Source organism: Bos javanicus, chromosome 6, assembly GCF_032452875.1.
Source record: "Bos javanicus breed banteng chromosome 6, ARS-OSU_banteng_1.0, whole genome shotgun sequence".
In the NCBI taxonomy this organism is placed as follows: domain Eukaryota; kingdom Metazoa; phylum Chordata; class Mammalia; order Artiodactyla; family Bovidae; genus Bos; species Bos javanicus.
Genome location: NC_083873.1, coordinates 83,764,880 through 83,779,823, shown reverse-complemented (window position 1 = coordinate 83,779,823; position 14,944 = coordinate 83,764,880). Strand labels below are relative to the sequence as shown.

The following is a 14,944-nucleotide window of genomic DNA, read 5'->3' as shown; positions in this document are numbered from 1 at the left end:
CACAAAGAGTCGGACACAACTGAACGACTGATCATGCACACGTTATAGAGATGAACAGTATGGAGTACAGTGCTCCTTGCTATAGTCAATGAACTGGCAAATGGTAGATCTAGAATACAAAGTCAATTCCCATGAGTCTAAATCAGTCTCTCTTTACTGTTCACCATGCCAACAAAGTGCCATTTTCACTCCCTTTAAAGGAACTGGAAAACTGCCAGGAACTCTGATAACCAAAGGATAGAATGACTCCACTAAAAATGATAGAGACTCCATAATAAAGTATAATTTCTTTGTCTTTTTCTGTTTTGCAGCCGAGCTAAAGGAAAGGTGATAATACACATCGTGCTTAAGTTTAAATCTTATTATACAAATACTTCTGCAAAATTTCGAGATAAGATCGAAACCATTTTACGTCAGAAGCTAAACGGCAAAACTGGGTCATTATGTATAGATTCTTCTTCATTTAGATTTTCAGGTAAGTCTTTTTATGTATGGGGCAGAATAATTTTCATCTTTTAATTTGAGTGTGGTGCTTTGTTGTGCAATTGAAAACAATACTGCTCTCTTTATCATTTAATAGATAATGGTAATTACTTTTAACCACTGTTAAAGTAATTAAGGTCTGTGTTAATCAATTTTTAATATAATATCATTCCTTTGTTCTTGAAATCAAACTTTACTTAATTATAGATTAAAAAAAAAAGCTATCATGGTCCCAAATATAAGTCCCAAGTTTTCTTTGCGTGAACTCAAATATCAGGGTGCCAAATAGTGCTGTTTCTTTACTATGTGAGCTCATGTTTTTAGCAGATGAGTTTCCAAAAATATATTCTTGGTGGTGAATTTTCTATAAGCTGGAGAGCTGTTTTATTTCTCTGTGGTTTTGTTTTTGAAATCATCAAAGGTTGGATAAGCTATGTGAGAAGAAAGGCTCTATGACAGAGTATCTAATAGTACCCAAGAAGAGTCACATTGGGTTCCAAGTTTTCTTTGCAAAACAAGACAATCTTAAACTCAAACTCTTCTGTGGGTCATGATTTCTCCCTAAGTTCTTTTGGATGTCTCAAGAATCTAGACTCCCAAATTCCAGAAATTTAGTTTAAATCTCCTTAACAGCAAATTTATTTCTTGATAAGCCTTTAATGGACTTCATTTGTTTCACTCCTGTATATACTCTAATTCTTGTTCTTGGTCATGTGACAATATTGTGGAAGATGGCTTCTAAAAGACAGGGACACACATTCTCCCTTCCCAGGATAATCAGTGTTTCTCTGGTCTTGATGAAAGTACAGCCAATGCCTGGCACATCTAAGCTAGGCTATCAGTTCTCTGCTACAACAAATATGATCAAGGGAAAAAAAGTATCCCCAGCCTACAGGAAGGACTAAATGTTTGTGGAAAAAAATCCACTCCAAGTGTTCATTTGTCTGGAATAGCAAAAGGATCAAAAAGTAAAACCTGAATATGCTTCTCCTGGATAAAAAGCCATCATGTTGTTGAAATGTGACTCCCCTCAGGTTATATTAGATGGCTCTGTTGTAGAGCCTTCCTTCTCACATAGCTTATCCAAACTCTGATGATCTCAAAAAAAATCACAGAGAAATAAAGCAGTTCTCCAATTTATAGAGAATTCACCAACAAGGACATATTTTTAGAAACTCATCCGCTAAAAACATGAGCTCATATAGTTAAGAAACAGCATTATATTCCTGGTATTCCTCCAGACTTTAAGAACATTAAATAGGATCCCAGGAAAATGAACTTTCTGAAGGCATTTTCTAGGTTTATGGCTTTTCTCTGTAGTTTTATTTATTACAGTGCATCCTACAAGTTTATGAAGAGTAGTGACTGGTAAGTGCAATACACTTAAGTACACACAGTGCTTTGGTACTGTCTTAGCCTCCACCTGTTGCCTAGAAACTCCCTCTCTCTCCTCCCATCACCTCTTATCAGAAGCTAGATGTCTCATGAAACTGACTGGACGTTCACAGGTGCAGGATCAAACTCAGAAGTCAACCGGGCTAGGCCTCCAAAATCACAATGAAGTGACTTAACACAAAGCTCACATTCAAGACAGTTCTTACTTAAAGAGATTATGAATATTCACTGGTCACCACATAAATGGATCTCTGGCTTAGGGATTTACGAAAGCTTATTTAGGTAGCCAAGGTTGCTGTCAAAGCATCTTATTGAATAACCTGACCTTATTGCTGCCTGGTTAGTTGGGTTGCCTAGTACCTGATAAGTATGTCAAGGTTGTGGATTTCATTTTCATACAAGCTGCTAACACAGAGGAAAAAGACATCACTGATCAGTGCTCTAAGCTACAATGAATTGCTGAATACAATATCCAGTGTTCCTATATTATTATGCTTAGAAGAGTGCATGTAGAATAACGATATGCATAAACTCTGAATCATCTGGATGATATTTTAGGTGCATAAAAGTTTCATCAAAACAAAAGCCACCAGGGATTTTTGAGCTTAATCCCCTTCCAGAACCCCAATTGAGAAAGACTGATGGCAAGTTTGGCACATATATGTTCTAGCAAACATTGTTATCCCCAGATTTAAGAGGTAAAGAATGCCTTAATTACTAAGAACTGTGAACATAATATGTAATTTAATTTCCCACTTACTCATGAATTCCAAGAAAATGACACTTGCAACTACTGTCCTAGGTACTAATAGTCAGTATTGATGGTGTATTCTTCAGTGAGAGATCAACATTTTCTCCATCAGTTATAAACTTACTAGATCAGAGGATTTTCAAATTGACCAATGAGCATAAAACCTAGAGAACAACATATAGTTTTCCCCTGCCCATGATAGAATAGTTTTCTGAAAAAAACTCTCAGGTGGCTTTAGTGGTAAAAGACTTTATGCATTCCCAAACCCCTAAATTTATATTCACTTATGCTTTATGCTTAAACAATATTATATTCTTTTAAAAATAGAGATGATAACCTCAATAGTTATAATTAGTTAACACAATTTTTCTTTTATAATGTCCTTTGTAAATTATAAGGTCATGCTTACATGATCTTGTTGTTTCACAGCTTAAAAATCAGAACAGAACATACATATGATACTTATGTTCATGTAATTAAAATTTTAATGCAAAGAAAGAAAAAACAAGTAAAGCATTGCAAGTGATATATCACCCAGCAAGTCGATCTCACAATATGATGCACTTGACTATCACTTCCATAAACTATTAAGCTAAGAGCTAAGAAGAAAATGTAATGCTACATGTACCAAGTACACAGCTGCAAGGATGACCATATTGTGTTTCTCTCCTGGAAGCTCTGGAAGGAAAAATCAGAATCATTTTTTGTAAAAACAGAAAAATAGTCTCATAAACTGAAGTGAGGTTTTTAATAAAATGCCTTATAAAGTTGAATGTTCATGACTTTAATGGGCATACTTAAGAATATGACTGTAACTTGTTTTAAAAAGTAATTATTATTTCCTGCAGACAAATGCCTTGTACATACTGCTATACTTAACCATCTACTGATTAAGCATGAAAAATATTTTAAATACTTATCCTAAATCATAATTGGTTAAAGTAAAAACTAAATTATGTAGAACTAATAGAAATTCATACACGAGGATGATCATCCTGACCCACTATTAAGGGTTTTACAAGAAGAATGAAACTCTGGTCTTGCACTCATTTGTGAGCAACTGGCTAATGCTTAGATATAAATCATGTTAGTAGAACACACCGTTTTCATGTGGCTTGATCCTGAGATGCTGCATAGGTTCATTTGTAACACATTTTAAGCAACTTTATCCAATAATTCTTAAGTAAATTCTAGAGGACATTTTTTCAAAGTATGTTGTCTCCCACAGTGTCCTTTCTCAACCAAGAACCAATCTTCAGCTCCACAAACATGTTTTATCTGCAAAGTATATCTTGCAATAGTCTCAGTAGTATAAGACCTTGACCAGAGACAGTTCTTTGAAATAAGTCTTTCTAAATAAGCAAATTTCCTACTGTTGCTGCTAAGTCGCTTCAGTTGTGTCCAACTCTGTGAGACCCCATAGATGGCAGCCCACCAGGCTCCCCCATCCCTGGGATCCTGAAGAGTTTATATTTCATCTTTTTAACAAAACAGAAAAGTTCTCTTTAAAGTTATATTTTTACAAAAATCTTTCTCAAACCTACCACCTCCTCTTTGACATTACTATGGACATCCACTAATTTAGAGTGGATATTGTAGTGCCCTCAGAGCATTTAGGGAATGAAGAGATATTAATGCTTTCACCAAATAAACCCCAATATTGGAGTTTTGAGCTCTCATATCTGTTCATTTTCATACTTCAATGTCAAGTCAAATTCTTGCTGTCACTTTTATTCTCTCTGTTCTTTCTCCTACCTTCTTCAAATTCACCTTAAAATGTAAAATTTTTAAATTTTAAATTATTTTACAATGTTTTATAGTAATTTCTATATTAAAATTGGAAAAATGAAATAGCCTTTCAATTAAGGTGTATTGAGCCTCCTTATTTAGTTATATAAGCTTTAGTGAGCTGATATTTTTGATATATCTTTTGATATAGCTTTTGACTTCTCAGATACCCTTGTTTCCTGATTGTTGACTTTATTGCAGAGAATGTGTCCAGGTTTACCAAGAGATATGGAGCACTATTCCTGTTGGCAATTCAAAATGTCTTTCAATAAAGCCAGGAATTTGTTTCAAACAATATTTAAGTTATTTTTCAAATGCAAGTTTGAAATATATGTTATTGAATGATACAGCTATTAGACATTGTCCAGATATTTTAAAGAATTTAAAACTTATTAATAGTCATTTCATTAAAAGACTCACTATCAGTAGGGCCCACAAGAGACACTGCCACAAAATTATCCATGAACTAAGAATGATCCTGCAAATGAGTCATCCTTATTTTTTAATCTCTAAAAAGGAAAAAACATAATTTACAATAGTTATTTTTGATAGTTAACACTAAGTTTAAATGATTAATGCTAAAACACTGCCTCTAGTGAGCCAACTCAGTTACTTGCCTGAACTACCTGTTAGATTATCTAGAATGACTGACACTCTAGATCAAAAGAGGCATCCTATTAGCTGACCAGACCCCACAGATTTTTTTAGTGAAGTTCTAAATTCATCTTGCCAATTTAGATCCAGTATACCTGAGATGAATCCTGAATTTCTGCCCTATGCTATCTGTATCATATCTTTTCCTTGATACTTCTTGTGACTGAATTCCCAATCTGCTTCTCTATTCCGTATTGTACAACAATTTCTATTTTAGTAATTTGTGGTTTCTACATTTTCATTCTCAAGCTGAAGTTTCTCTTAGAAACTTAGCCATTTGGACTGGTGTCCTAATAGCTATGATAGCTCTTGTCACCTACCCATAAAATTACTGGAATCTTGTACTCATGGCTTCCAAGGTGACACAGTAGTAAAAAAATCTACATGCTAATGCAGGAGACACAAAAGTCATGGGTTTGATCCCTAGGTTGGGAAGACCCCTGGAGAAGGAAATGCAACCCACTCCAGTATTCTTGCCTGGAAAGTTTCATGAACAGAGCAACCTGGCAAGCTATAATCCATGGGATCACAAAGAGTCAGGCACAACTGAGCACACAATCCTTGTACCCGTGGCTTTTAACACCTGCACACCAGACACTACTGTCCTGACTAAAGTCTGGTATTATTCATCTGAGTTTATATGATGGTAAATTTTGTGCCAACTTGACTGTACCATTCCACGTGCCCAGATATCTGTTTAAACATATTCCTGGCTTCTGTGAGGATGTTTTCAGAAGACATTAGCATTTGAATGGGTGGACTGACTCATTGCCCTCTCCAATATGGGTGAGCATAATCCAATCCATTGAGGGCCTAAACAGAGCAGAAGGATAGAGGAAGAGTGAATTCTCTCTCTCTGCATGGCTGATTAAATTGGAGCATTGGTTTTCTCCTGCCCTCAGACTGGCATTGCATTTCTCAGGCCTTTGACTAGAATGACAGCACTCTCTTGGTCTCCAGCTAACAAATGGTATATTGTGGGATTTCTCAGCCTCCATAATTGCCTGTGAGCCAATTCCTCATAATATATATGTTTCTCTAGAGAACTCTGACTAATACAGACTGCCATAGAGCACTGTAAGCTACCATCAAGCCCAAATAAACTCAAATTTATTATGGGCTTTTGGAAATCCCACTTGCCTTACATACTCCTAAGAGTCCAACTGTGCATATAGCTAGAGCAACTCTCCTATCTCTTTTCAAGTCTGATCTGGCTGCCTTTCATTTCCCAGGAACTTAACCCTTTGAAGCCACAGAATTCCATACACTCAGCTTGAGTGTCTTATAATATAATATATATTAAAAGTGATTAGTTTTAGGTTAAAGAGTTTGGCTTTGGTAGTTATAAAGGGTCCATTAAAATCCATTAAATCATGAAAGACCTGTAATGAAAGGTCTCTTTTCTAAAATTTTTATCTGATACTATTGTGTAAGATGAACTAGTGGGGAGAGTCTTTAAGCAAAGAGATCAGTTAGGAAAGAATTGCAACTGTCCAAGTGTGAAGAATTAAAAACCTGAAATATAATAGTGAAAATAATATTAGAAATAATAAACATGTTAAAGAGATTATACTTATAGAATTTACAGAACCTAAGACTGGATATGAGACATGACAGTAAAAGGAACAGAATACAACGTCCAAGTTTTAAGTCTGAGTAATCAGTGAGATGATAACTTCACCGAAAACAGATGAAAAGGTAGGAGAAAAAAAGGTTTCTAAATATTCAATCAGGGATACATAATGTTACCTTCTAAGATGGACTGGATACACTTTTCCATATTTCTCTCACTAAATACAGCTTAGACCCCTAAGTATTACAAATAAAACAGATATAAGAAAAGCCCAGACTGGCTAGTGACCTCAGGGCCCAACAACATAGTGAGACTCACGGGTTTGTTTTATATATCCTGGAATTGGAACTGAAGAGGCCAGCAGTCCCAAAACTTCCAAGGATGCAGGAGAAATCATCTTTACATATTAAAAGACTCAGTTAGATAGCAACTGTCTCCAAATTGATATACAAGATCATAATTTTAGGAAAAAATATGGGAGGAAATCTTTGGCATCTAGGGCTAGGTAGAGTTCTTTAGACTTGACACCAAAAGCATGTTTCATAAGAAGAAAAAATAATGAATTGGACTTCATCAATGTTCAAATTTTTCTCTGTGTAATATAACCTGCTGTTGCTGCTGCTGCTGCTGCTAAGTCACTTCAGTCATGTCCGACTCTGTGCGACCCCGTAGATGCCAGCCTACCAGGCTCCCCGGTCCCTGGAATTCTGCAGGCAAGAACACTGGAGTGGATTGCCATTTCCTTCTCCAGTGCGTGAAAGTGAAGTTGCTCAGTCGTGTCCAACTCTTAGTGACCCCAAGGACTGCAGCCTACCAGGCTCCTCTGTCCATGGGATTTTCCCGGGAAGACTACTGGAGTGGGGTGCCTTCTCCTGTTAAGAGGAGGAAAAGACAAACTACACACCTGGAAAAAATATTTGCACCTACACATCAAATGACGAGTCTAGAATATAAAAAGAACTATCAAGACTCAGTGAGAAAACAAACAATCCATTCAAAAAATGGAGAAAAAACATGAAGATACATTTGACCAAAAGGAATATATAGATGGCAAATAAGCACATGAACAGATGCTCAATATCATTAGCAATTAAGGAAATACAACTTAAAACTGCAATGAGATATTGCTACACACTTAAGAGATGGCTAACAAATTCTAGCAAGAATGAGGAGAAGCTGAATCACTCATACAATGCCTGTGGGAATGTACAATGGTACATTCACTCTGGAAAACTCTTTGGTAATTTCTCAAAAGAAGCAAGCGTGCAACTACCATATAACCCAGCAGTGGCACTCCTTGTCATTATCTCAGAAGAATAGTGAGTTGTGTTCAAACAAAAATTTATGCATGAATGTTTATAGCTTTATTCCTAATAGTCAAAAGCTGAAACAACCTAGGTAACCTTTAACAAGTGATGGTTAAATAAACTCAGGTACATCATGACATGTAATACCTCTCAACAAAAAAAAAGAAATTGAATACTTAAAGAAGCCAGTCCAAAAAGTTACATCTTGTATGTGTCTATTTATATGAATATATGACATTCTTGAAGTGACAAAATTACAGAAAGGGAAACAAATTAGTGTTTGCCAGGGACTAAGAATCATGGAAAAAGCAAGAGAGTTCCAGAAAAACATCTATTTCTGCTTTATTGACTATGCCAAAGCCTTTGACTGTGTGGATCACAATAAACTGTGGGAAATTCTGAAAGAGATGGGAATACCAGACCACCTGATCTGCCTCTTGAGAAATTTGTATGCAAGTCAGAAAGCAACAGTTAGAACTGGGCATGGAACAACAGACTGGTTCCAAATAGGAAAAAGAGTTCGTCAAGGCTGTATATTGTCACCCTGCTTATTTAACTTCTATGCAGAGTACATCATGAGAAACGCTGGGCTGGAAGAAACACAAGCTGGAATCAAGATTGCCAGGAGAAATATCAATAACCTCAGATATGCAGATGACACCACCTTATGGCAGAAAGTGAAGAGGAACTAAAAAGCCTCTTGATGAAAGTGAAAGTAGAGAGTGAAAAAGCTGGCTTAAAGCTCAACATTCAGAAAACGAAGATCATGGCATCCGGTCCCACCACTTCATGGGAAATAGATGGGGAAACAGTGTCAGACTTTATTTTTTTGGGCTCCAAAATCACTGCAGATGGTGACTGCAGCCATGAAATTAAAAGACGCTTACTCCTTGGAAGGACAGTTATGACCAACCTAGATAGCATATTCAAAGATAGCATATTCAAAAGCAGAGACATTACTTTGCCAACAAAGGTCCGTCTAGTCAAGGCTATGGTTTTTCCAATGGTCATGTATGAATGTGAGAGTTGGACTGTGAAGAAGGCTGAGCGCCGAAGAATTGATGCTTTTAATTGATGCTCCAACTGTGCTGTTGGAGAAGACTCTTGAGAGTCCCTTGGACTGCAAGGAGATGCAACCAGTCCATTCTGAAGGAGATCAGCCCTGGGATTTCTTTAGAAGGAATGAGGCTAAAGCTGAAACTCCAGTACTTTGGCCACCTCATGCGAAGAGTTGACTCATTGGAAAGGACTCTGATGCTGGGAGGGATTGGGGGCAGGAGGAGAAGGGGACGACAGAGGATGAGATGGCTGGATGGCATCACTGACTCGATGGGCGTGAGTCTGGGTGAACTCTGGGAGTTGGTGATGGGCAGGGAGGCCTGGCGTGCTGCAATTCATGGAGTCGCAAAGAGTCGGACACGACTGAGCGACTGAACTGAACTGAACTGAAGAAGGCAATAGAGTGGGAGAAAACAGGTGTGGCTATAAAAGAGCAATGTGACAAATTCTTGTGGTGATGGAAATGCTCTGTAATTTAGCACCATCAATGTCAATATCCTGGCTATGATATTGTAGTATAGTTTTGAAGATTTTAACCTTTACATCATCTTTGCAAGATATTACCTTTGGTAGAAATTGGGTACCAGAGTACATAAGCGGGGTTTATTGCATCTACATCTGAATGCACTATTATAACAAAATGATCATTTTTTAATTGCACTGATGAGTTTGGTTCCTATCTCTCATGTTCCTAGATCTCTGAGTTGCTGCATAACAAATATTATTTAAATGAGTCATAGTATGAGTTTTGTTTCATAAAAAGACATAAAAAGTCTTATGAATAAAAAGTCTTTTATGAAAAAACATTCATAAAAAGTCTTGATAAAAAAAGACATTTTTAAAATGTCTTTGAAAATTTTGGACATCTTTTCAAACTAGCATAATGGATTACTCCTACTAAAACATAATAATATTTTATCTTCCGTTCCAGAAGCCTGAAACCTTTTGACATTCATAAACACTTTATATAAGATTGTGAAGGTACTAAAATTATGTACAAAGCCAGTTTGATTTTTTTCTTTTTTATTACTGATAAGTTGCATATGATTCTTTAATTCCTACATTAAATAGCTGAAAGTACCATATACTAAATGCCAGTTTTAATGTTTTATTCTCCTTCAATTGATTTCTGTTTCTGATAAAATATGCAGAGCCTTTTATTAAAGCTCTGTACATTTTGAAGAGCCTTTATTAAAGCTCATAATGTGAGATAAAATCAATAAGGACAAGGCATTAAAAATATTAAAAGCTCTTTTTTAAAAAAAGAAAAATCTTTCTCAAGTCTGTCAATTCAGGCCACAAAGAAACTTAAAAATTTCAGAAATTTCTCCCAAACCAATTTTTCTATTCTTTTAAAATAGCATATCTTTATACTGTCTGCATTTTTTGTCTCCTATGTAGAATTTCCAAAGAAACACGTGAATCCTACATGTTCTGAGTAAGAAAAAAATAGTTGTGGTTTGTCTATAATGACAGCTCATTTGTTCAACTTCAAAAACCATGTAATTGTCATGGATTTACTCATAAGTAATGCATAAAATAAGTCTATAAATTCTGTCATAGTTGTAATTGAATCTATTAATCACTGCCTGAATATTATTTCTCTGTTTTTTTTTAATATATACAGTTCTCAGAAGAATTTTTACTTTAGGAAAGATATATTTAAAACAAGAAACTTGAAATAAGTTTCAGAGAAAAAATTTAGTTTGTTCAGAATGAACAAGTGAATACTACCAGATGATGGTTATTTTGAATCAAAAACTACTATATCCAAATTGGCAAGGCAATATGAAGCTAAGGAATTATTTGAGAAGAGGGAGATAAGAAGGAAAGCTTCATGGAGAAGCTACATCTCAAGATGAGTCTTAAAGAAATAAATGGGCATGAAATGAAAGAAATCCACAAAGTCATTCTCTGTGGGATGCAACATGAGAGCTGTAGCATCAAAATGCAAACTCCACAAAGTGTCTAGGTATGTGGGATAGCCAGACTAGAAACTCTCCAAACTGAAAATGCTAATCTTAAATATTAGCTTCCTGTCCAACGTTATCAACTGAGTCCTATATCAACACAATTGTCTAAAGATACTTCTCAGTACATGTACTGTCCTCTCTTCATTATGGCAATCTTTTATACTGCTTCCAAAACAAAGCCAACAAAGTCATTGGAGAAGCATTTGTAATATCCAAATAAAAATAGATGCTTCTTATCTTTCATATTTCCTTCAGTGAATAGTTCTACCTTTCAAGCTACCGCCTGTGTATACATCTGGTTATTTAATTGATTTTTAAATAAGTATTTAAATATAAATAAAATATTTTAAAATTTTATCTTCAGAGTCAGAATGGCAAACATATTAAAGATCTGTACTGTGAATAACTTTGTGAATCACTTTGATAGTATTACAAATGATATATAATATCAAACCACAGAGATAATTTTCAGTCTATTAGAAACATAAAGAAAAGGATTTATTGAGGCTAAATATGCAGCCAAATGACTATTCAAAACCTGCAGTGAGTGAATGGGGGATTCAGATTTTGTTCAACCGCAATCCAGGTCCATGCTCTGTTCCTTTGCCTTTCAATGTAGATCAGTCATATAATGCTCCAGAGTAGCTTTTTTGGTGAATACGTTGTGAATAAACTTACCTGGTAGGAGATGATCATTTCTCTGTCAGAAAACAATTTTATTTGTAACAGTATCTTGCTCAGTAAGTCCCTGTATGTTTAAAGGTTTTCAGAAATTTACTACATGAATATTTTAAAATAGCTCATAAAACACACTTTGTAAGATAATTCAGCTGATCTCCTGAATTATCAGGAATTTGTAAGATAATTCAGCTGATATTTTTACTGCTGTAACCCTAGGAAAACTATCTGAAAAGTAGGGTTAATCCATTAATTTAACATTGGATTCATGTAAAGTAATAACTTTACCTGCATTCCTGCTTAGTCACTCAGTCATGTATGACTCTTTGCAACTCCATGGACTGCAGCCCACAGGCTCCTCTGTCCATGGGGATTCTCTCCCGGGCAAAAATGGTGGGTTGCCATGCCCTCCTCCAGGGGATCTTCCCAACCCAGGGATCAAACCCAGGTCTCCCACATTGCAGGTGGATTCTTCACTGTCTGAGCCACCAGGAAAGCCCAATAAATTCACCTCAGTGGAGTTAAAGCCCATGGTATATGTAAAATTTATATTATAAATGTATCCACTGATACTGTAAAATTCTTCCTTATTGGAACCATATAGCTCAGTTTTCATTATTATTATGCTTCAGACTTCTTTCTTAAGAAATAAACTATCCACTGGATAGCAGACTTTTAGAGTCCTCATTCTTACCAGTGCATCCAAAGTTGCATTTCTTACTTCCTAATCTCAAAAAGACACCAAATATGAAATAATAGTCATGGATTTGCAACACTACAGATCCAAAAGTCCATTTAGAGAGCACTTATGAGAGTGAAAAAGTGAAAGTGTTAGTTGTTCAGTCATGTCCGACTCTTTGTGATCCATGGACTGTAGCCCACCGGGCTCCTCTGTCCATGGAATTCTCCAGGCAAGAATACTGGAGTGGGTAGCCATTCCCTTCTCCAGGAGATCCTAATCTAATTTTCAGTAGTAAGTGAATTATGCCTATTTTGCTCCAGTAAAATTAATTCTTTGACTCCTCCCCAAAAGAATGGTATCAACTGTTCCCATTCTCCCCATCATCCCTCTGTGCTAGATGTATCCAATTTTCTATGCACACATCTAACATAGTACTTATCACATAATGTTATCTATTTAATTGTACATCTCTTCCACAGCACTCCAAGTTCATCGAGGACAGGGTCCATGTCTCTCCTTTGATTCCTGGCCCACTGGAGAAGACCAATGCTAAATTAGCTGAGCTGCTTTTTAAAACTGCTTTTTCATATTATTCTTTGCTGGAATCTCCTCCTTAGCAAGGGCAATGCCATTGTTTTTGTCACTTCCTTTATGTGGTACATTGTAAACAGATTATCTTAGGTTACAGTACTGACTCCCTGATTCAGAGGTAAATCCATAAGAGTCCCAGCCCTCAAGTGTGAGCCAGGGGCTCACGGGGTTAGGATATAAACACAAACAGCCATAGCAATGACTCAATCAAAAACAGTGATGACTTCAGTCATTTCCCCATTCATCATCCTATCTTCCACCTTCCCAAGATATACTTGTTATTTTAAGCTCTAAAATAATACAGCTATTAAAAGTAAGTTCTAATTTAAAGACATTTCTTCTTTTTAGAAAGTCATACATCAATAAAGAAAACTTCAAAGAAAGAAGAAAGTCTGCCAGTAAATTAGGATTTCTAAACAATTAATTCTTAAGATATAGGAATTAACATTTTTCCAATTGAATTGGAAAATTATTTCCCAAAATATTAATACAGTTTGATATATTTTACCAATCACATAAAGCTCAAAATAAAACTGCACAAGTATAATGTTGAGTAAAAATTAGTTTCTGGAAAGCAGTCATAAAGGATTAGATGGAAATATGCCATCTGTTTAAGTAGGTGCGGCTCATACTTACTCATAGTCCATCTAACTGCTGAATTGCTCCTGCCTTTTTGTTCAGGCAGGTTGACTTTCTGGTAAAGAATGCTTTTGTCTCCCTGATTCATTGTGCAACCTAATATAAGAGTGTAATTGTCATTGGCATATATAACTGGATACTCCCTCTGGGTTTGTAGAAATCAAGAGCACAATAAAAAATAAACCTACATTGGCACTTATACTATTTAACTCATAGAACACCTGGTGATTTTTTTTTGAAGAGCAACTCCTAAGAAGAAATGCCTTATAGGTTTACAGTTCTCTGATCTGAAACTTGGGACATAATTGTCATTCATTTACTCACCCTCTCCTCACACAGTTTGCACTTGAATTAAACAGGTTTGCAATTCTGCAGGAATTGGAGAGGCATAGCAAAATTATCTGGAGTAAATCTTACTCTAGAATATTCCCTAGATATCTAGGAATGAGTAAGAAATGATTATTAAAATATATTTTTATCCAAAATGGATGAGAAGTGGAATGGCACACTTAACTGAATGTTCTGAATAATGGAAACTTACTATACAAAATATATTGATTTCTAAATGAGCAAAATACAGCAAAATGCATGTAACACCAAAAAATTCATTAAATGTAACAACATATCACTCTTTCCTGGTTACAAGCATTATTTTTTCTGTTATATAGTTGTTTTAGTGTCACAGCCTGCTTTCTCAAAAAGCAGAGCCTGAGACAGAGACTTATATGCAGTAATTGATCTGAGAAAGAATAAAGGATAGAAAGAGTAAAATGGGGAGAAGAAGTTGACCATTACTAGCAGCAACCCTGGCTTCATCTCACTGGACGTTTTGAATTTTATTTCCCCTGTGACTAACAGGGGAAACATTTTTGCATCAGCTCTCATCCTATCCTGGCTCTAACAGAGTTACTGCCCCTATCTCTTATTGTCCATCTGGGAATGTCCAGTGGTTTCCTTCTAGCAGAAACTGAAAAGTCCTAGGTACTGACTTGAGAAAGTCATCTGTTACTCCTGAGATGAGCAGATCCAAATCTGCGTGCAACTGGTAACCATACTGTGGCCAGGATAATTGGGCCAAGAGCATTCAAAGTGGCACCCAAAAAAAAAAAAAAGGTTAAATGCATTTAGTATTTAATGATTCGTATTCAAGATGTGGTGAAAAATCACCATTTTTCACATATTTTAGTATTTTTGAGGACCCAGACTTCTTTCTCAAATAACTTGTAATGGGGAACTTGAGAATCTTTTTAGAAACAGAATAATAAATACTAAGATTTTATTACTCTCTATGCTAACCTATGAACATAGAAATTACATAGTCAAGACTGACTAAAATTATTATGCCTATAGAATGTGTTCTCTAAAACAAAA

The 14,944-nt window shown here is 35.7% G+C and overlaps 1 protein-coding gene across 1 annotated transcript in view; it reads left to right on the top strand.

Annotated features, from left to right (window-relative positions):
• LOC133249607 (transmembrane protease serine 11C-like) overlaps window positions 1-14,944 on the top strand; it is a 67,855-nt gene that overhangs the window by 35,830 nt on the left and 17,081 nt on the right. Inside the window, exon 5 of the mRNA XM_061420327.1 lies at window positions 312-475. Within this exon, the coding sequence (XP_061276311.1) occupies window positions 312-475 (164 nt within the window). The remainder of the gene's footprint in view (window positions 1-311; window positions 476-14,944) is intronic.